At 52.3% G+C, this 19,929-nt stretch overlaps 1 protein-coding gene across 2 annotated transcripts in view; it reads left to right on the top strand.

The window, feature by feature from the left end:
- Positions 1-19,929, top strand: part of ERI3 (ERI1 exoribonuclease family member 3) — a 136,073-nt gene that overhangs the window by 84,118 nt on the left and 32,026 nt on the right. For both annotated transcript variants that reach the window (XM_074876242.1, XM_074876244.1), the window contains exon 7: positions 13,089-13,188. In XM_074876242.1, coding sequence (XP_074732343.1) covers positions 13,089-13,188 — 100 coding nt within the window. The remainder of the gene's footprint in view (positions 1-13,088; positions 13,189-19,929) is intronic.

Genomic DNA, 19,929 nt, shown 5'->3' on the forward strand with positions numbered 1-19,929 from the left:
CTTTGCACCGCATCCCATGCTCAGTAATAACTCTGCTGGGCACGTGCTCCTGGGACCTGTTCCTCAGGTCTCATACCATCAACAGGCAGCAACTAGGCAAATCCTAACAGTGTTTCTCAGGTGCACTGGCAGGGAAGGGCCAACCAGGCCTCTGAATCTGTCCCTTGGCAGCAGCAAGGCAATGATGCCTCCTTCTGCAGGGAGCAGGGCCCAGGGGCATCCATGTGGCTGGGTGTCACAGCCCTCCCCAGCGCCTTACTACAGGGAGAACTGCAGGCACGGCTAAAAGCCATAGCCAGAGAGTGTCCCAGCTTGCCCAGTAAGGAGAGCCTGGTTTGCTGGCTCCAAGAGAGGGTGGTCGCTGCCTGTGTCCTTGCGGGAGCCCTGGCTGGTGGTCAGTGAGCCTGGTGGCACCAAAGAGCTGTGGAGGTTCCCTGGGAGACATGAGTTGAGGCCTTGGGGACCTGAAGCCCTTCATTTCTATCAACTGTGTCATGATCTCCTCTGTCACCTTCTCAGCACCATAACGCAGTGCTGGTCCCCCCTTCCCAGTCCAGATAGTCAGTCCTGCCTCACACCCCTGCAGCACATCCCCCCACGCCTCCTTTAATAACCTCTTCTCAGGACCTTGCCATGTCCTCCTCTCAGGTCCCTTTATTCACTGCTTTCCTGACCTCTCTCCAAATTGATTCTCTCATGGCATGCTGCCCGGCCCCTCGGACCATCTTCTTCTGTTTGCTCTTCCATCAAAACTGGGGAGCCTCAATTTTGCTGCCTGCTGACCCAGTAGGCTGTGCTGGCTGTGCCCATGTGCGTTGCCTGCTTGCCTGGTGTTTGCATCCCTCAGAGCTCTTAGAGGCGCCTCTGCTTTAACCTCCTCAGTCTTAACGTTGACCTGAGTCAACAATCATGAGGAAGAGCTGCTGCTTAGATGATCCAGTGTAAACTCTACCTTTGATTAGACAGGTATCATCCCCAGGCACCGGCGCAGCAGCGCCTTGTTAACTTTCCTTGGTGTTCCCTCACTGCAGCCATGAGAGCCTCTAACACGGGCAAGGGACATGGCTGCTGCCCTCGTAATCTTTATTGATCTTTTCCCTGATGCCTTGTGCATTGTGTTCTCTTGCCTTTCTTTTGCTCTTCCAGCTGCCTCTCCTCTGAGCGGCTTTGCATCTTGTGGGAGTGCTGAGAAACTGTTTTATTCGATTCTTGCAGAGCAGTAACACTCAGGGGCCCTGACAGCTCTGTTGGGTTGGTGCTGTGCCAAATATGAAAGGTTGGGTTTTGCTCCTGAGAGTCTGCTGTCTGGGAGGAGGAGGTAAGAGGGATCAGGGCACCTATTTCCATGCCCCTCTGCTCTGTCCTGTATGGGCCAGTTTCTCTGCATCACACCAGAGGTGAGTTTTGGAGAAGGTTGTGTATCTGTCCCAGGAAGGTGTGGTGGACATGAGTGTGGAAGGATTGTAGGATGTGAGGAGAGGGAGAGATCTATGTGATCAGATGTACAGGCAAGTGCATAGAAGTGGTAAAAATATCCTGCAGGATCACCCTCTGATTTCTTTCCTATCCCCCAGGGCCTGGGTTTTAGGAACAGATTGTGAAACTGAGACATGAGCCTGCTGGTTGCCCAGCACCCCTCCCTTGCTGCCACCTTGCAAGCACCTAACTTTGACCATGCCAGGTAGTGAAAACCAGGGCGTTGAATTGCCTTGTCTCGCACCTGCAATGTGAACAGATACACAGTCGTACAGCACCTCCCCTATACTTTTCTCTTGGTAACCTGTCCATGGGTCTCTGGACTCTGTGGTCCCATCCTCCCACTGTCAGGCATGTTTGTGCACAGCAGCCAAACCGTCACCAGACGTGTTGCTTCCAAAAATGTCCAGAGCACCATGTGCTGAGACATGCCATGTGTGGTGCAAAGGAGCAGTGTGTCTGCTCTGGACAAATGGCTTTGTTTTGCTCTGGAAAAACTGGAGTCAAAATGTCACGTCAGTGTTTCACACAGGAATAGATTGCTCCTTTCCAAAGGGCAGCAGTTCTGTCACTAGGTTTTACTTTGTGGTTCCCAAGCAGAACTGTTCCCACACAGTGAAACAAGACAATATTTTGGCTTCTCCATCCTGGTCTAGGATGAAAGGCAATGTCAGAGCATCGGTGTTTCAGTGGGGTGGACGTGGTTTCCCATCCCCGTTACAGCAAGCGCACTCCTCGCCAGGAGGCGAGGATGAGTCCCAGGGATGTGCTGCTTCTGCTTCCAGCACGTTTGATCCAGCCCAGCTCTTTCAAGGTGTGTGGAAATGAGCTACAATCTCATCATTCCTGTGGAGGTTTCTCGGAGGAGATAGTGGAAGGGTCACAGCGCCTCTGGAAATCTCCCTTCAGGCGATGTGCCGTTGCATTTCACAGCAGACAGACAGAATAACCTTTAGGGCATGGTAAGAGGCAGCGTTTTGAACTCCAAGCTGGGGAGCTCGGGAGCTCATTTCTCTGACATATCATCTATGTCCCTGCCGCTTCCTGCATCCCCCTGAAATACCTTTGTCCTAATCCATCAATTCCTTGGTTGGAATTTAAAAAAAAAAAAAATCTGGGGAGTTGTTCCCTTGTGCTCTGGCCATGCAGAAACCAGCCTCTCCTGCGGGAGTGCACCCAGACCCTCTGCTGTGGCCATTTTTGCCTTAATTTGAGTCTCTCCCAGCTGCGTGGAGGTGGGGGGCTGCCCTGCCAAGCCACCCCCCAGCAGTGGCACAGCTCCCCTGCCCTCTCTTGCCTTCTCTGCATCGCAGCCTTCCTGCAGAGGTGCGGTACTTGGGTCCCAGATTTATCTGACATGGTTGTGGGGAGACGAGGGGCTGGAGCCAGGAAAGCTGGAGCACGTACAGGCTGGCACGGGCTGCCCTTATGAACCAGAAGCTCCCACGGCAGCTCTGCGCCGTGTGTTACCGGCTGTGCAGCACTGGGAGGAAAGCGCTGGCTCTCCCTCCTCCTCTCTGGAGTAAATAATGGTACTTTTTATTTAGCTATTATTTCCCAGTGGCAGATATCTCCTTGGCTGTCTGTTTAACTATCTTTATCTCGCCCTCCTTCTCTGTTTGATATAGTTATAGATAAACAGATAGCTACCTTAGTAAATAACATGTTTTTAAGAGACCGGTGGTACGGTTAACATTGTGCAGCAGCTGTTGATTTGTCTTTCACTGTTGGTTTGTTTTTTTTCTTAAGGAAATGCTTTAAATAAGGGATACTTCATCTATTAAAAAAAAAATACACTTGTAGCAGCTGCTAAGCCCATCCATAAGCCTGCTTTACGTTGTATTTGTGATGGGACTGACAGTGCATGGAGGAGCCTGATTATACACAATTCCATTTTAGCAAGCCCTGCGATGTAATTTCACAGGGCGATCAGTGTTTGAATGTAATAGCAGCCTGTGCTAAGGTGTCAGAATATTAAAGGCGCTAATGGAAAAGCTCCCTGGTACACAAGGGGGACAGCATTACAGGAGACGTCGCAGATGGCTGGGCACTAAACTAATGGGGCAGGATCCAAGAAGGGAAAAAAAACCTAGAGAAGGGAGAGCTCACGGGAGCACGGGCACCTGCTTCCCTCTCACACGGAAATTAAACAGCGAGCGAGGGATAGGCGAGTGTGTGCGTGTGTAAAAATAGAAATTGAGGGGGGAAAATACCCCCTTTGGAAGGGCTTGAAGGTTTTGACAGCGAGCCTGGTGCCGGCTTTGCTTGGGAAAAACATGGAGTTAGATTAAAGGGGTGTGTTTGGGGGACTGTGGGGCACGTCTGGGCATTGCAGCCATCATTTGTGGCCCTGGAAAGAGAAGAAGGGGGTGATTGGTGGATACTGATACCCACCCTTGTGTAATATGGCAAAATTGCATCTCTCTGGTGGTTGTTAATCTCCAGCTAAATCCAAGGAGGGTAAGATGCGTCCACCTTGCTGCTGCCCCAACGGCTCCGCATGACAGCATGGCACATCTGCTGGGGCCCCATCATGCTGTTCCCTGTCCTCATGTATGCAGGGGCTGACAGTGGCTCTGATTTGGGGCCAGTGCCAACATTTGCCTGTTTCCCAGCACTGTTGGAGGCATCTTCCCCTTCCCCCTGAACCTGCAGTTTCCCCAGGAGCAGCCAGAATCGGACTGATTCATTCTTGTCTGTGTGGAGAGGCAACCGTTGCTGCGGTGAATCATCCATAAAGTGTGTTTGAGGGTTTTCCTTAGTGTCATACCCAGCTTCCCCACTGCTGGCCACAGTGCTGTGGTGGGGAAAGGCTTAGCATGCTTTCCTTCTTGAACTGTCCACACAGGGACTGGGGCAGACCCCGAGGGATAGCACCTCAGGATGTGAGCCCATCTTTCCCAGGGCTGGAGGGGTAAATCAGCCGCATGTAGGTACTCCCTGGTAGCTGTTGTTGTGTCTCTCTGCCTTTCAGGCACTAATTAGGAGCTGCTTGTGTATCTCAGCCTTGGGAGCTGATTACATACATCAGTGTAACCCAGCCTGGGTCTCAGTCACCCTGAGATGCAGCCAGAAACACTGGGACGCTGTGAGAAGGCAGCCCTGTTCAAGCAGACATAACCTGCAGCTCAAGGGCAGGGCCGCTTTCCCCAGACCAGGAGAGGTGCTGGGCATGTGTCCTCCAGCCCCTTGTCTCCGCAGCAGCCCCTGGGTTCCTGCTGCGATGCTCTGCTCAGCTGTCTGACCCCAAGCCCAGACCCCCAGCTCCAGCCAGCAGCCCCCATCCTTGAGCTGCTTTCTTGACAGTTTATGGTTCTGCTTGTCCCCTCTCCTAGGCTGGTGCTGGCTTGTGCATGCCCCAGCTCTATTTCCCAGCCCTCCAGGGACCCAGACCTGTAGCTTTGTTTTGCTTGTGACCAAACCCAGGGCTTTGACCCAGGTCTCCACGGCATTAGCCTAGTGTGTCGCCAGCTGCAGAGCACACAGCAGTCGAGAACATTTTATCCAGGATAATCCCTAGCTTGGGAGCAAGGCAGAGACTGTTCTTGTTCAAACACAGGGAAATGTGAAGCCTAAACCGCTTGGCACTTTGACACGCCAGAGTCAGGCACACCAGCATGTTTCTATTGCAGCCTAAGGCAGGGCACGTGCTAATCCTGCACGGCGGCAGGGCCGCATCCCCACTGCCCAACGGGGCCACAGTGTCCAAATGCACCCTAGAGAGGGGCTGTTGGTGGCTGCAGGGTCCATCCTGCCCCTCCTGAAGTTAAGAGGAGCTTTGACATTGAATTTACACAGCTGCAGCTGAGTTGAGATGTTGCTGGGACATGAGTAGGCTGAGGCTGCTCAGATGTGTGTCTAGGTGAGAAGAAGGGCCAGACATGAGATCATTGTGTGCCTCAGTTTCCCTTTTGCAGTGCTCCTATGGACAGAGATCTAATGGCGTGGACTGCTTATTTTAATACGGAGAAAGCATGTACAGTTATGTTGCATCCTCTGCATCTTATTTGATACCTTACTGCCTTCCCTTAAGCTTGACCTGTCATCCTCCCATAGACTGGAGGCACCTCACCTCTCTAAAGCACTTCCCAAAGGTGGGCAGAGCCAGGCAGCTCCTGTGTGCCCAGCGCTCACCTTTCCAAAAATAGATCATTCGTCTTTTTATTTATTTAATTTACTGCCTGACATGAGGCATAAAGATGTGGCTGGTTTTACAAGCAGCTTTGTAAATGGACTGAAGTGGACACCAGCTAGGCTTGCCAAAGACTGCTCAGCAAGGCCAGGTAGGGTTGGCAAGGTGGCCCGTGTGCCGAGGGCTCCCTGCTCATCCAGGACCCGGGGGAAGCTGGCTGTGTGGCAGTGTTCTCTGAAAAACCTTCAAGTGCCGTTGTGTGAAGAGGGCAGAGCACCAGACAGGGTCCCAGCACCTTTTCGGCAACATGGGAGGATTGTGTCCAGGTCTCATCCTCCTGCTGCAGGGTGCTGGCAATGGCAGGAATTTCCAAGGACAGCACCTGCTTCCACCTAAGTGGGGCCAGACCCATCCATGGCGTCCCTGTGGTCGATGTGTCAGCCCCTCTCCTTCTCCCAACAGCTCGTGGGGGTTGTGCTCCAGAGAGGGATGTTCCCTGGGAAAAGGCACCACTCGCATCTTCTCCTGCGTCCTCCCATGTCCAAACCCCAGCCAAACCACCTCCTGCTCAATGGCACTGCAGATTTATTTGGCAGAGGACAAATACCTCCACTCTCGTCACCCCCACCCTTCAATTATTAGCACAGATGTTTGACCCGAGACTTCGGTGAGTGCCACGTTGGGCAGAAGTTGGTTTTGTGCACCCTGTGCCCTTCATGAGTGTTTGGGGAGCTCAGTGCACCGAGAAAAAGTAATTAAACGTGAATGGTGTTAATGCAGTACCTGGTCAGTCTGGAGGCCCCTCTTGCCGCTGCGTTTGTAAAAATTAAATGCCTCTTATTAGCAGCACAGCAGAGATCTCTAATATGTGTGGACAGAAAGGCAGGGATGGATGGAGTTGGTGTCAGGGCAGCAATTGCTTATCATGCCTTATCTGGGAATATGAAACTGTATTGCATGACATCCAGAGGCAGGCTGAATAGATATGCCAATTCATCTCGAGCCCGGGCTTTGACAAGCTAGACTGCCCTTGTTGAAAGGCATCAGTCAAACAAGAGCTGCTGGCTGCTTTTCCCTTTCTTATACTTTCTCTCGCTCCCGCGCTCCCTCTCCCTCTCTCGCCGCCTCCCCTCCCTCCGCCTTTTTTTTTTCTAAGCTTTTTCCACACAAAATTGAAAAGCTTTGGAAATAATAATAATAAAAGCCCCCCCAACTAATACCATTTTAAGTACACCCCCCCTCCCTCCCCAAATGGGATTGATAAGGAACCCCAGTGTATGAAGGCATGTTTAGATAACATTGAGAATATTATAGCAAGTGAGAGAAAGTAGGGGGAAAAGCTTCCTGCCGCGTCTAAGCCGGGAAAGGCGACGGCACCCTGGCTAATACGAGTGTTTAATATTTGATGTGTTGGGATAAAGCAGGATCACCTTCGAATTGAATTGAGTGTCAGAATGAGAATCTATTACTGAAATTCTTGTGTGATTTGACAGCAAAGCAGACGATGTTATTCTTCACTAGTTACTGCAATCTTCTCCCCTACATCACTTAAATATTTTTTTCTTTGCTTGAGTAAACACACATTATCCTTTTTTTTCCACCCCCCTTTCCTTTTTTCTCTCCCTCTTTTATACTTATTTTTTTATTTTTTTTTCTTAAATCAAACCTGCCTTTCGCAGGGCTGATGGAGTAGATTGTTATTTCTTTATTTGTCCTATTAAATGGAATTCCTGATCATTTAATCCTGCTTTTGTAAGTGATTTAAAAATACTTGAAAAGCTGTGAATGCGGCAGCACTTCTGACTAAACTGCTTAAAAGGGACACGTTACACCTGGGTTTAGTTCCTGCCTTCTGACAGCCAGTGAGGGTAGCAGGCTCCAGCACTGCCAGGGCTGAGCCATCCCAGGCTCCATGCCTCTGTCCTGCCAGATGAGCTTTCCTCTGCACCTTCTCTCTGGCAGAGGAGCTCTGCCGTTGTCAGCCAGGGTTTGGCAAGCTGCTTATTCATTACCTGCCTCTTCTTTAATTGCATTCAGACCCAATCCAGCAGCCTTGCTACTAAATGATTTGGCAGTGGGGTCGAGCCCTAATTGTCATTAGATTTGCCTTGTGTCATGCCAGAAAGTCTGCATGGCAAGAAATCCCAGCAAAAAATGTCCACATCCCATCCTTGAAGTGGGCTTCAAGTGGCATGCAATTAAAATGGGATGTTGAGGGACCACCCTGGAGTCCCCAGTGTCCTGGGTGCCATGTGGGGTTGGCCACAAAGACACCCCCAGCCCCAAAACCTTACAGTTACAGGGTGGCACTGAAAGCATTTTAAGTGGTGTTTAAAAGCCCACTTAGTTGTAGACATGACCTCTTTTTTTTCTTCCCACCATACAAGTAATATAAAACCTTGACACCCCATCATGGCAATAGCGAAATGAGGGGAGTTAGAAGGAAATGGTTATTTTGGGCAGATGCAGCGCACAGCTGACGTGACAAGAGGAGGAAGACGCTTTTGCTGTCACAAAGTCATTTTCTCCATTGCAAAAATGTCAGGGGGGTCGGCTGCTGTCGGCAGGCTGCTGTGCCTGGCCTGATCCTGGGGGAGCACAGCTGGCGCCCGCTGCTTGCCCAGGCTGAGAGCAGCTGGGGAGATCTCACAACCGCTTTCTATCTGTTTAAAAACATGTTTTTCTCAGGCATCTTCTTGAAATTCTTAACAGAAACTTTCAGCAAAAAACATCACTTTTTTTTATTTATTAGTACCCACCCTTCAGCATCTTCTCAAACTGCTGAGCCCCTTTGGTCCTGGGAGGATTTTTTCCAAAAGGAAGTATTTTCTCCCTGCCTGAAAGTGTCCGTATTAATATTAAAATTGCAATTAGCGGGTGAAACATTTAAAACCTCTTGATGGGACATAAAAAATGACAGGGTTTCCGGGCTGGGCAGGGCAGGAGGAGGCTCTGTGTCGTTCCTGGCAGTTTTTACCGCTGTGGTTTGTGAACATGCTTGTGCTGTTGCAAAGCACAGAGCCCCGCTTCCCTCCTGCCCTTCAGCTAAAACACCCAGGGCAGTGCAATGCCGGCAGCTTTGGTGGAGGGCAGAGGGGCTGGGGGCTGGCGGAGCAGGTCACAGCATCAACATGAGCGGAAAGGATGGGTCTGGCTCTGTCAGCATCGGCACATTGCCCTAGCAGGGCTCCAGCAGCTCCGTGAGGACCAGCCCCGTCCCTGCCTGCGTGTGCAGGAAGGATTTGTGGGGCTCCCCGTGTAAGTGAGCATCCTGACCTCTGCGCAGGTGCCCTGTTTGCATGATGCGGGATGTTAAATCTTGCCTTAATGTGACTGCCGAACACCAGTTTTTGTGAAGTGTGCCGGGCACTTCCCCATAAATAAATGATGGAGCATTATTCAGTCCACTTAGATCAATACATCAGCTTGACAAGTTCCAGTTCTGGGAATTTTCTGACCCCCTGGAACATCTTCTCTGCAGCTGTGCTGCTTATAAACCGTGGTGTGTAGCCCAAACAAGCTCCAGGGAGCGGTGCATCAGGACCCAGCTGTGTTGGTGCTGCCGCCTTGCTGGCCCCGGCATTGCAGGGGACAGGGGCTGGTTTGCACTTGGATTGCAGCAAGGGCGGGCAGGGCAAACTCAGTACCAAACTGGACAAATCCTGTGTTCTTCCCCCTGCAAGCAGTGCTGTGGCACTGCCCAGCCTCACTGGTGTGTCCTCCGTGTGCTCCTGTCCCAGCAGAGGATCATCTTTGTCCCCCAGTGCTACCAGAAATGGGCCACGGAACTCTTGTTTCAGGCTCTTTGCAAATTGAGACAGATGCATCATGGCCACTGGGAAGTTTTCTGACCCAGTGCAATAGGAGGATGGTTTCAGACCCTTTTTGCTTTATTATGAAGCAAGCCCGGGATGCTGTGATTCTGCTCACACAGCATCTCCATACCCCAGGCTGCTGTACCCCGTGTCTTATCCCCACTTCTGGTTATGTGAGGTATAGGTTACCTAAGGACCTACCTCCCCATACGGACACTTTTAACAAGGTGTGGATTATCTGTGGTGCTAGCTCTATGCATGGAAACAGTATGTTCGTAATCTCCTGCTGCTGTTAGCTCACATTTATCACAGGAGTATCTGCTTACCTTCGATTCGAGATCCCTGCATCAGGGACCCAGGGCAGTATTTGTCTGTGAACTGCTGCGTATGCCTATGGGATTGTATAAGTAAATAAATATAATTAATAATCATCTGACTTCAGAGCAGCATTGGCAGGGAGGTAAATGTAGCCTTCATAGCATTACAAACAAAATCAGGGAAAAAGGGAGACCTTTCTAGGAGCTGGTATGAATGGAAATAATTGTGTTCAAGCTGCTTGAAAATTATTCTGCAAACATCGTTTGGGTGGGTTTTAGCAGATCAGAGGCATTGAGTTTGTCTTTAAATCAGAATTTTGACTAAAACCATTTTAAAATAGCTTTTTTAAAAGATGCCTGCATTTTTTATCAATTAAAATGCAGATGAAAATAAAATGCCACAGGGTCCTGGCCCTGTTTCAGTGTCTGACCTAGAAGGGAGCAACCCAGTCCCTGCAACACCGGATTGAACCAGAGGGAGGGACAAATTAGTGTGATTTCCTCTCGAAAAGGGTTTCAAGGTGTTTTTTTAAATCCTTTGGCTTGCGAGCAAACTAGGGGCATCTCAGACTTTCTCACGGTTTACCGTAAGGATAAGTGCTGAAGGGGTAGGGGTCTGCACCACTGGCGGCTGCGCGGGGCTGGAGCAGCAGCAGAGCTGGTGGGAGAGTGGCTGCGGTCCACACTGGTGGCCTGGCGGCTGCGGTGAGCTGACAGTGAGCCGGTGGCCACGGCCACCCCGGCGGGCTGGGGAGCCCTGTGTCAGGGAGCCTCCGGCACTTTCTGCCTCGCTTTAACAGTCAGAAGAAGAACTTTCCTGTTTAAAGATTAAACGTTGTCTTTAAATATTAAACAGCAAAGCTCCTCGCTCTTGATTGTGTGGCTGCTGCCGGCAGGCGGCTCAGAATTGCCAATTTTAATTAAAAAACTTTATTTTCTAACGCAGCCCAGCAATGGCTCCTCCTCCCAGCCGGGGCTGGCTGACCTCTCCCCTGGCTTGCCTTCATCTCTGCCTCTCTGCCTGCATTTCCCTCTGCCTGCAGCAAAGTGACGGTCCCTGCCAGCCCCAAAGTGTGAGTGGCCTCGACTGGGACTGATCAATGCCCATGGCACTTCCTTCCAAAACCCCAGGAAAAACAATTAAAACCTGATCGATCCTGCAGGCAGCTTTGAATATGCATAAGTGCACACTTGACCTTCAGTGGTCAGGCCAGCTTCCACCCTGGCTGCTTAGCTAGTTTGCTCAGGTATTGCGACTGTACCGAATGACCTTGATTAGGGAAGCAAAACGTGATGCAAAGATTGGCCAGGTGCCGATCCCAGGGCTGGGGCACGTGCTGCCAGCTCCCTGGTGACACTGCTGCTGCAGAGCCAGGGGAGGCAGGCTGGGATTGGCACTAGCACCCAGCTGTCAGGAGCTTTCCAGAGCTGTCCCCGTGGCTTTCGCAGGATCCTGCCAGCCCCCTGCTGTGCTCCCTCCGTTGCTCCTGGCCGGGGTTCAAAGGATGTGTCTGGGCTGGGAAGGCAGCCTGTGTTATGATAGCTCAGAGCCTGACTAGACCCTGTTCAGGGACAGCCCTGCTCCCTCCCTGTCCCAAGTGTCCTCCCCCAAAGTGTGCGGGGACACCCCTTCCCCAGGTGTGCCCCCCACTGCTGGCGACCCCAGGCCTGGACCCACTGGTGCTGAGCGTGGGGACCTTCCTGCACTGTGCCTGGGCTTGCTCTTTGGGATGAAGCCCAGGAGAGGGAGCCACATGCAGAGAGCTGCTGCCATTGTCACCCAGGGCCACCCAGCAGGTGGGGGGCAGGGTCCCATCCTGCACCTCAACCCCGAGCTCCCCCTTGCCTCATGGCTGGCCAGCCTGCATCCCAGCCATGGCAATGAAGATGCCAGAGCATGTTTGTTGAAGGCAAAGGAAACCTCCCTGTTGTGTACACAAAGTGTAATTTCAGTGAATTATGCATAGACTTAATTAGGAGTTTTAATTGCTAATCATCTCCCAACAGGATTAGCAATGCTGTCTATTAATTATCTGTGGAGCCCTCTGTTTTGCTAAGGCAGGAGTAACAAAGCAGCATGAATGGTTGCGTAGGCCAGTAATAAATTAACTCCCCCAAGCCCCGTAGCTCCCAGGGGGCTGCCAGCAGCAGGGGCTCTGCGGGGGCCGACCCTGCCTGCACTGGGCAGGGCGGCAGGCAGCAGGGGCAGAGGAACTGGCAGGAGGTCCCAGTGGCAGGCAGCTGGGTGGTGGGCTGGTGGGGGAGACCACTCAGCTCCACTTACCCAGTTGGGCCCATTCCTGCTGCAGAGAGCATCTCCCTCAGTGTTTGCAGCCCGCGGAGGGTGTCAGCGATGCCCTGCCGTGCCGTGGCCGTGGTTAGCGATGATCCCCGCTGCAGGAGGGAGATAGGGGCTGCTGGATTGACCTGATCTCATCTGGGGACAATGGCCCTCACGGCAGCAGAGATAGCGCCGGCGTGAGCGACACTAAGCCCGCGCGCCCTTCTTACTGCTCACAATGTGGCGCTGAGCTTAATTCCTCAAGATGAAGAAGATACGTGGCTGTCAGGCTGTAATTACAGCCATGTGTGTGACACGGAGGCCCGGCTGTTTTCACGTTTGTGTTGTCCAGTGGGTTTTTGTGCTGCTCAGGCTCCCAGCTGCCTCACTCCTGCTGGGAGCCTTGCTGGGGGACGTGGCCAGGATAGAGCAGGCTCCCTCCAGCCAGGCTGCGGGCTCTGTGCAGTGGGGTGAGCAGTACTGGCTCCCAGTGGGGTTTCTCCCAGTGATGGAGAGCCCCAGGTCTCTGGGGATGGAAAGGAGAGGGAAGGCTGGGAGGGCTGTGCTTGCCAGAGGGAAAGGGGACTGTCAGCCAGGACAGCCTGGGCATGGGCACCCCTTTCCAAATCCCCCCAACTACTGCTGCCAGCCCCATCCTTGTTGAAGCAGGAATGGGGGAATGATGTTGGAACAGCCCCAGGACATGTGGGATGAACTCACAGCCGCTGACTCACCCCAGCACGGCAAAGGTGGTCTTGGGTGATGCCAATCCAGCACAGCAAACCTCGTGAAGGTTGTTACCTGTACAAGGCTCAGGGACAGACCCTGGACACCTCTTCTCTGAGGAGCATCAGGTGGGACAGGCCAGGGTGAGAGTGCTTTGTGCAGGCAGCTCCAGGAGACCTGCTGCGAGTGCGATGCACAGGGCTGCACTGAACACGGCCCACACTGAACATGGCAAACACAGACCCACACTCGCCCCGGGAGCCGCTGGGCCTGGGCGAGCCCCCTAAACATGTCTGCACATGGGCTGTGCACCAATCTGACCCTCTGCTTCTCTCTTCCAGGCGTACAGCTTTGCCATGGGGAGTTGGCCAAAGAACGGGCTCTTAGACATGAACAAAGGACTGAATCTACAGCACATAGGGAGGCCTCACAGCGGGATAGGTGAGTGATGCTGCCCCGCGCCCTTCCTGTCCCCGCGGCTGCTGCACCAGGCGTGCAGGACATGCCTCAGCTCCCAGGAGCTGGTCCAGGCCAGGGTGCTGAGAGCCAGCCAAAAGGCGGCGAGGTCTCTGGCTGGTGGAAGAGATGAAGATGTGTCAGGGCACGACAGGCACGGGGGATGAGCTCTTCGTCCCTGGCACGTCTCAGTGTGCTAAACACACCTGCCCGTCGCTCTGGCTGGGGAACTGCTCCCCTCCTTGGCCACTCTGGCACTGGCTGGGGGTGGATGTGGGCAGCACCAGGGCTCGCGTGGTGCCTGGAGCGCAGGGCAGGGGTCCCCAGGCTGGGTGGGATCCTCTCGCTGTCGGACCAGTCCTCCAGCTGCTCTGGATGCTGTGTTCGTCCTCGGAAAGGAGGCTCTGCCAGGCAGCACAGCCTCGGGAACTGGCTGGAAACACGCTGCAGAGTGAAGATGCATGGCCCCAGCTGGAGAACTGGATCATCGTCCCATTTGCTCACACATGTGATGAGTTTCATGGTCCTGCAGCCTGCTCCAAGATAAACAACTGAGACTACCATGCACGGTGGCAGAGCTCCATGTTCCCCTTACTCCTCTGCACCAGGGATCAAAGTGATATGAGGAGGGAAACCTGGCCCAGGACACTGAGGCCATATATTTGCCTGCTGCTTAACGCTGGGCATGCAGAGCTGAGGCAGCAGCAGGCTGCACTACAGGCAGGAGCTCGGATTTACTGGGCTGTAGGCAGGGCTGTAACTCAGGGCTGCATCGCTTTTGCCTGTCTTGTTTCTCTGTGGAACGTTGGATCACCTCTTGGACACCAGTCAGGTGTTTCCTCTGTCTCCCAGCCCTTCATCCACGGTGACTGGTGAACATTAAAGTTTTCAAGGAGGTAAGATTTACTTGGAAAAGTCACTGGCTACCTGGGCCTTAAGGAGTCTGTTTAATATTGTTTCAGGACTAACCATTAAACTCTCCAATCAATCCAAGTTAAGGAGATGAATTATTTAAAGCTCACCAGCTTTTAATTAGCAAGCTCCTTTTGAACTATGGATCTGGTTGCATTATTGACAGAGGTAGCATTAAAATTTGCTTCCTTGCCTGGGAGCAGATTTGCCTTGCTTGTGTGCCATGTTGGAGGGAACACGGGGAGGAAGCGGGGACTGCAGGAGTTGTGCGTGCGTGTCCTGCTCTGGGGGCTTGGCCTTTTCCTAGGGTCTCCTGGGGGATGCAGGGTTGGTTTGTGACTCGTCTTTCCTCATTTTATTTATGGCAAGAGCTCTCTGTTGCTGTCATCTCTTACCCTGACAAAGCGTCCCCAGCTCTGGAGTATCATCTGTCTGCCGTTGGTTTCTGCCCGTGTTTTATCTCAGTGCTGTTGTCTTACACAGGTGTCTTTGCCTGATGGCGTTCAGAGAGGTGGTGTTCATGTCCCTCTCCACTCCAGTCCTTTAGGAGGGTTTTACTTCCTCATTTCTGCCAAGCTCCCTCTGTGGGGGAGCACTCCCAGCTCTCCCCTGTACAGGGTGAGCCATGAGCAGACTGCCCATGGAGAAGCATGGCCCAACAGCCAAGCTCCCTTCTTGCAGCGCTCCATCCCAGTGGCAAACCTGCCTTTCACATGCTGTTTACACGGGGATTTGCATGGGTGCTGTGAAGGATGCCAGGCCAGCAGTGCGACCGTCTCGACCTCCCCAGCACCGCCAGCAGCACACACGTGCCCTGTGTGTTGCAGCCTGCTGGCTGCTCCATTTGGGCTGGATCCAGAACAGCTTTTCCCCAGGCATCTGTGATCCTCCGCCTGCCTACAGAGGCAGCAGCCAGTGGCACCCTGTGCCTGGTGGCTTTACCGCAGGCTGAGCCCCCCCAGGAGTGAGCTGGAGGCACGTCTCATTGAATGGCAGCTAGGGGGAACAGCTTCTCCTCCTGGACAGCTTGGGAGCCCCAGGCACAGCTGCTACCCGTGGTGTCATGGCTTTGGGGCTTGGTAGCCCAGTGTCCCCGCTGGGAGAAGGCTCAGGGCAATGCTGGTTCCCGGAGACATCCATTGCCTGGCATTTTGTCAGGACACCAGCCTTCTGGCCACTTCATTTCCCAGTCTGCTGGCTTTTCAGGTCCTAGTCAAGCATTGGCTCTAGTGGCAGCCTGAGAGGTCCCCAGGCCAAGGGCAGAGGAGGGGCAGCTCACTGCAGAGGTGGCCTGCCTTCCTTGGGTCCAGCTTTGGTGCCTTGTCCTGGAACAAGTGTTGGTCCTGCACAGCCAGGTCCTCCTGTTCAGCTGCTGGGACTGGGCACGGTCATCCCAATTGCTGACGGTCACCCTATGACCTGAGCCGTCCTCACCACTCTCCTGCTTTATGCTCTCAACTCCTTTTGCTTCAGGGCTGGGAGGAGCCATTCCTTTCACTGCCCAGGGCTGACCTCCTCTTCCCTTCCTGACTGTAAGGAGCCTCGCTCCTGACACAACCCTGCCCACTCAGCCGAATAAATGACCCCTTCTCAAGGAGTGCAGCTGGAAGAAGAGTGGAGAACAGCGAAGCATGCTGCCTGCCCACCTCTTGCTGCCCGCGGTGAGATGGGAGCTGGCAGTGGCTCTGGGGATGCTCCCATGCGGTCTAGAGCCTCCCTTCTCTTTTGTGGTTGGTCCTGGGATGCAACAGGCTCGAGGGAATTTGGGGAATTGAGAGGGGCAGTCCCCAGGGCTGCCCAAGGTGGGTGTAACCAGGGTCAGCCTCTGATTTTCATAGCCCTCCTGGGTCACTGATGTCCAGAAGTCTGCAGACTAAAGAGGACTGAGGAGGGAGCAGCAAGACAATGTGTTCGCCAGCCACAGCGGTTTCACAAATACCGTGCTGTGCAGGAGAGCCTCCACACAGCCCCTTTCCCAGCAGTGTGGGGAGGGGTCTAGGGGTATACAGTCAGTCCTGTGAAGCCTCAGCTCGCTTACGCAGGAATGTGCAACATGGATGTTTCCCTTTAAATCTGACAGAAAAATTGCAGTGGATGGCCACTTGTTTTTGCAAACGATTTGCAAGGAATTTTGCCGTCTGGCCTGATCGGTTGTGTATTGCTTTGTTTTCAAATCACTCTCTGATTCACTAGCTCAGCAGATATCTGCTCCAAATCGCTGCACCTGGCATGCTCTAGGATCAGTCCCACTCAAGGGCTTCATCTCCTCCCTTTCGTCTTGTTCAAAATCTGGGAGTTCAGGGTGCTTGACGCCCTGCAGGGCCAAGGCTGGATTGTGGATGAGAACCTCACCTTTAGCATCTGGGGTATGCGGGCAGGAGGGGCTCGTGGTGGAGCACGGTGGAGTCTTGGACCACATGCCCTGGGACACACAGCTGGGCATATGCGGCAGCAAGCTGCTGAACAGGGCTTACATTCTAGCTTTCGTCTGGTTTCTACTCACGAGCAAGCAAGCTGCAAATCTTGCTGAGGGATCAGTAAAGTGAGTTTTGTTACCAAAGTGTTTTGTGTCACCAAATACAGTAAAATGTGTATGCATACATTGCAAATACAGTTGCCTTGGGGTTGGACGGGTAAGGGTCTGCTGCAGTTGTTTTCTTGGGATGGAAGAGGCAAGGGAAGGGGGGAAACATCAGTATTTCAGCTTGTTAAGAAGTGCCAGGCAGATTAAGGAGGTTGGAAAATCGTGCTCCAGAGAGTGAGGATGCAGAAAATCCTTGGGACATGGGAAAGGAGCAAAAGGGAAGTGAAACCTGTTCTTTCATGCCTTTTCTTGTGTTGGTAATGTGGCTCTGAGGACCACAGAGGATGTTCTGCAGCTTCCATCTCACCTTAGACATAGATGAAATGGATGTCAGCTCTAGCATGGGCTGTAGGATATTGGGGTGAGGAACTTCTTTTTGCCTGGTGTTTTCTTGGCCCTCAACAAAATGAAGTTGAGTCTTGCGAAGAAGTTACTCATCTTACAGACATGTGCACGTTGCGGTTCTTAAAACACGTGTTTGAGGCGCTGCTTGCCAAAAAAGAGCTGCAGCTTGTAATGGAGGTCTTGGCACTCTCACGCGAAGACCAGCGTTCACAGGCTCCGCACCATTGGAGCTGCATTCTTGCACTGGGGTCTCTATTGAGTTTCAGAGACTGATATAAATCAGAAGGATTAAAATCCTAGGCTGTAGTTGTGATTTAAATCAGCCAGCAGGGCACCTGGATTCAGTAACTGATTTTTTTCTATTTTTGCATTTCTCTTTTTTTATTACCTGTTTCCCTAAAAAAGGTGAAGTTTTACTGACAGCATCTATCTAACCAATTGCAGCATTCCTTACCACTGCCCAATTGTTAAATCTGGTTATTCTTTTATTCATCAGATGTTCTGTATTTGCTACATTTAGTTTGATTGATTATGTAACATAATATGCCTTTAGTCTTAGTTTTTAGATATTTGTTACATTCGAAAAATGGTGAATTCCTATTTGTTATTAAGGAGCTGGTGATTAAATTATTACTCATGTGTGATGCTTTTGGATGAAAACTGGAATGCCATGCTAAAGTACCCCAGCAATAATTTGAATTGTTTTTATTAGTAAAATCCTGTTTCTCTTTCATATACTCAGAAAGAAAAGTAAATTTCAGAATACTTCTTAGTTAAAAACACCTGGTGCATGAAACCAAAGCAAGAAGTGATCGGTGAGTTGAAGGAGTGTTTCTGGAGACCACCCTTTCAAGATTTTAGAATTAGCACATCTCATCCTCTCCCACCTTAGTTTGTTGGTTTATTTCCCTGATTATGGAAAAGATAAAAGGCACATCTTCTTTTTTTTTCAGTCCTTTGTTGTTTCTCAGCTCTGAACAAGCCAGTTATTGAACTGAAAATACACCAAAAAAGTAAAAAGTTTCCAAATCTGGAGAAGTAGCAGCTGCTGGGAAAGTTTGATTCTCATTTCTCATCTCTGCTTCCACCTACAGCGCACTGACTGTCTCTAAAACGTGATGTTACCCCTCACTACTGATCTTTTTTGAATCTAATTGAATTTAATTGAATCTTTGAAGTTTAGGCTTTAGCACACAGATTATGATGATTTTAGATTTAGCACTAAATGTCTGGTTTGGGTTTTTTTTTTTTTCTTTTTGGGGGAAAGAGGGTAACCAGGCTGCTGTGCCTCTTGCTGGTGAACCCGCAGCACCCACCCCAGGCGACCAGGAGATCTGGTCCCCTAGTAGCACGATGCCCTCACTGGACTGTTTTACACCAGCTGGTGTAAGCCCGTGAGCTGTGAGCCTCTGCACGGCGCTTCACCATCTTCTCTGTGCCCGCAGTCCCCCTGGCCGGGGCTGTGCTGTTCTCCCTCCATGGGGATCTCTCCTGTGCCAAATGGAAGACCCCTACCTGCCTGGGCAGGTCAGCAGCCCATGCAGTGAGCAACCCAGCAAGCCACCATGCCTTCCCATCTCCATCTCTCTCTTTTCATTTACTGATTGGAAATCTCGGAAGGTTAGGGTGTGATATTGTTCCTGATCCAGAGCATTAATTAGGCCTCGGAAAGAAGAAGAGGAATTGCGTGTTTTTAACAGTGAGGTTAATGGGATGCTCGCAGAGTAGACAGTTTTAATGAGCTTCAACTCGATGTGCAGTGAGTTTACTCTTTGTGTTAAAAGGGTCACACTGCAGTAGTTTGATGTGGATTGTCTCCTGGCCCCCGGTGTCATAGGTGAGCGTCTGTCAGAGTCCAGTCAGAGCGCATTTACTTAGTGACACGATTCTAATTAACTACCTCGAGCTGCCACCACGGCGGGGAGCCGGGCCAGCGCCTGCCGGGGGTGCCTTCTGCCCGCCGGAGCATCCCTCTCCCCGCAGCGCTCTGCCTGCTCTGCCTGCTCTGCCTGCTCGTGTCCCGGCAGTGCCGGGCTGCTCTCCACGCTGACATTGAGGAAAGGGCAGCGAGGGCCGCGCTCGCTAAGTGTGGTGGCAGGCAGCAGGCCACCCGCCGTAATGGGTGCCTTTGGCTGTCAGTGCCAGCATGGTCCTGGGAGCTTACTGGCTTTATTTCAGCCTCCTCTCATTCTTCCCTGCTTTCCTTTCCCCTCTTTAGTTTTCCTGGCTCTCCCAGGGGTACAGGGAAGCCTGCAGCCAATCCAGCATCTGTGGGATCCCTGGTCACCCTTGGTGACCATCTTCCTCCTCTGCAGCAGGGCAGGGGGAACAAGGGGACAGGGACAGCATTTTGTGAAATTCCCCTCTGGTTTTTTCACCACTTTCCATCCCAGCCTGCATGGCCCTGGCTGGCAGAGCCAGTCTCACCCTCCCCATCCTTCCCAGGCGATGGGAGAGGCCTTGGAGAACCCCACGCTCCCCTGGAGCAGGCAAACCCCATTCTTGGGCTCTTTGTTTCTCAGCAGAGGTGGCACACAGCCGGTGCCATGCCCAGGGACAGTGCCGCTTGCACCATCCTTATCCTGGGGGATGCCGAGAGCAAGAGCCAAGCACAGGGCTCACTGCTGCAGAGCAGGGCACAGGGCTGCCTCGGGCCGCTGCCCCACACAGGGCAGCCCCAGCCCAAGGCAGAAGGGGAAAGACTCCAAGTTAAATAATTAAAAGAGACTTAAGTAAAAATCAACAGAAATGTCATCAAATGAGCAGTGTCATTTTGAATTAGTGCTTGTAAAGGTCAGGCGGATCCAGAACAGGTGGAGTGGCTGCGTGCCGGGTGTTGCGGCCAGGCAGCATGTCTCAGCACCCAGGGAGGCAGGGGCACCCCT

Source organism: Strix uralensis, chromosome 8, assembly GCF_047716275.1.
Source record: "Strix uralensis isolate ZFMK-TIS-50842 chromosome 8, bStrUra1, whole genome shotgun sequence".
Lineage (NCBI taxonomy): Eukaryota > Metazoa > Chordata > Aves > Strigiformes > Strigidae > Strix > Strix uralensis.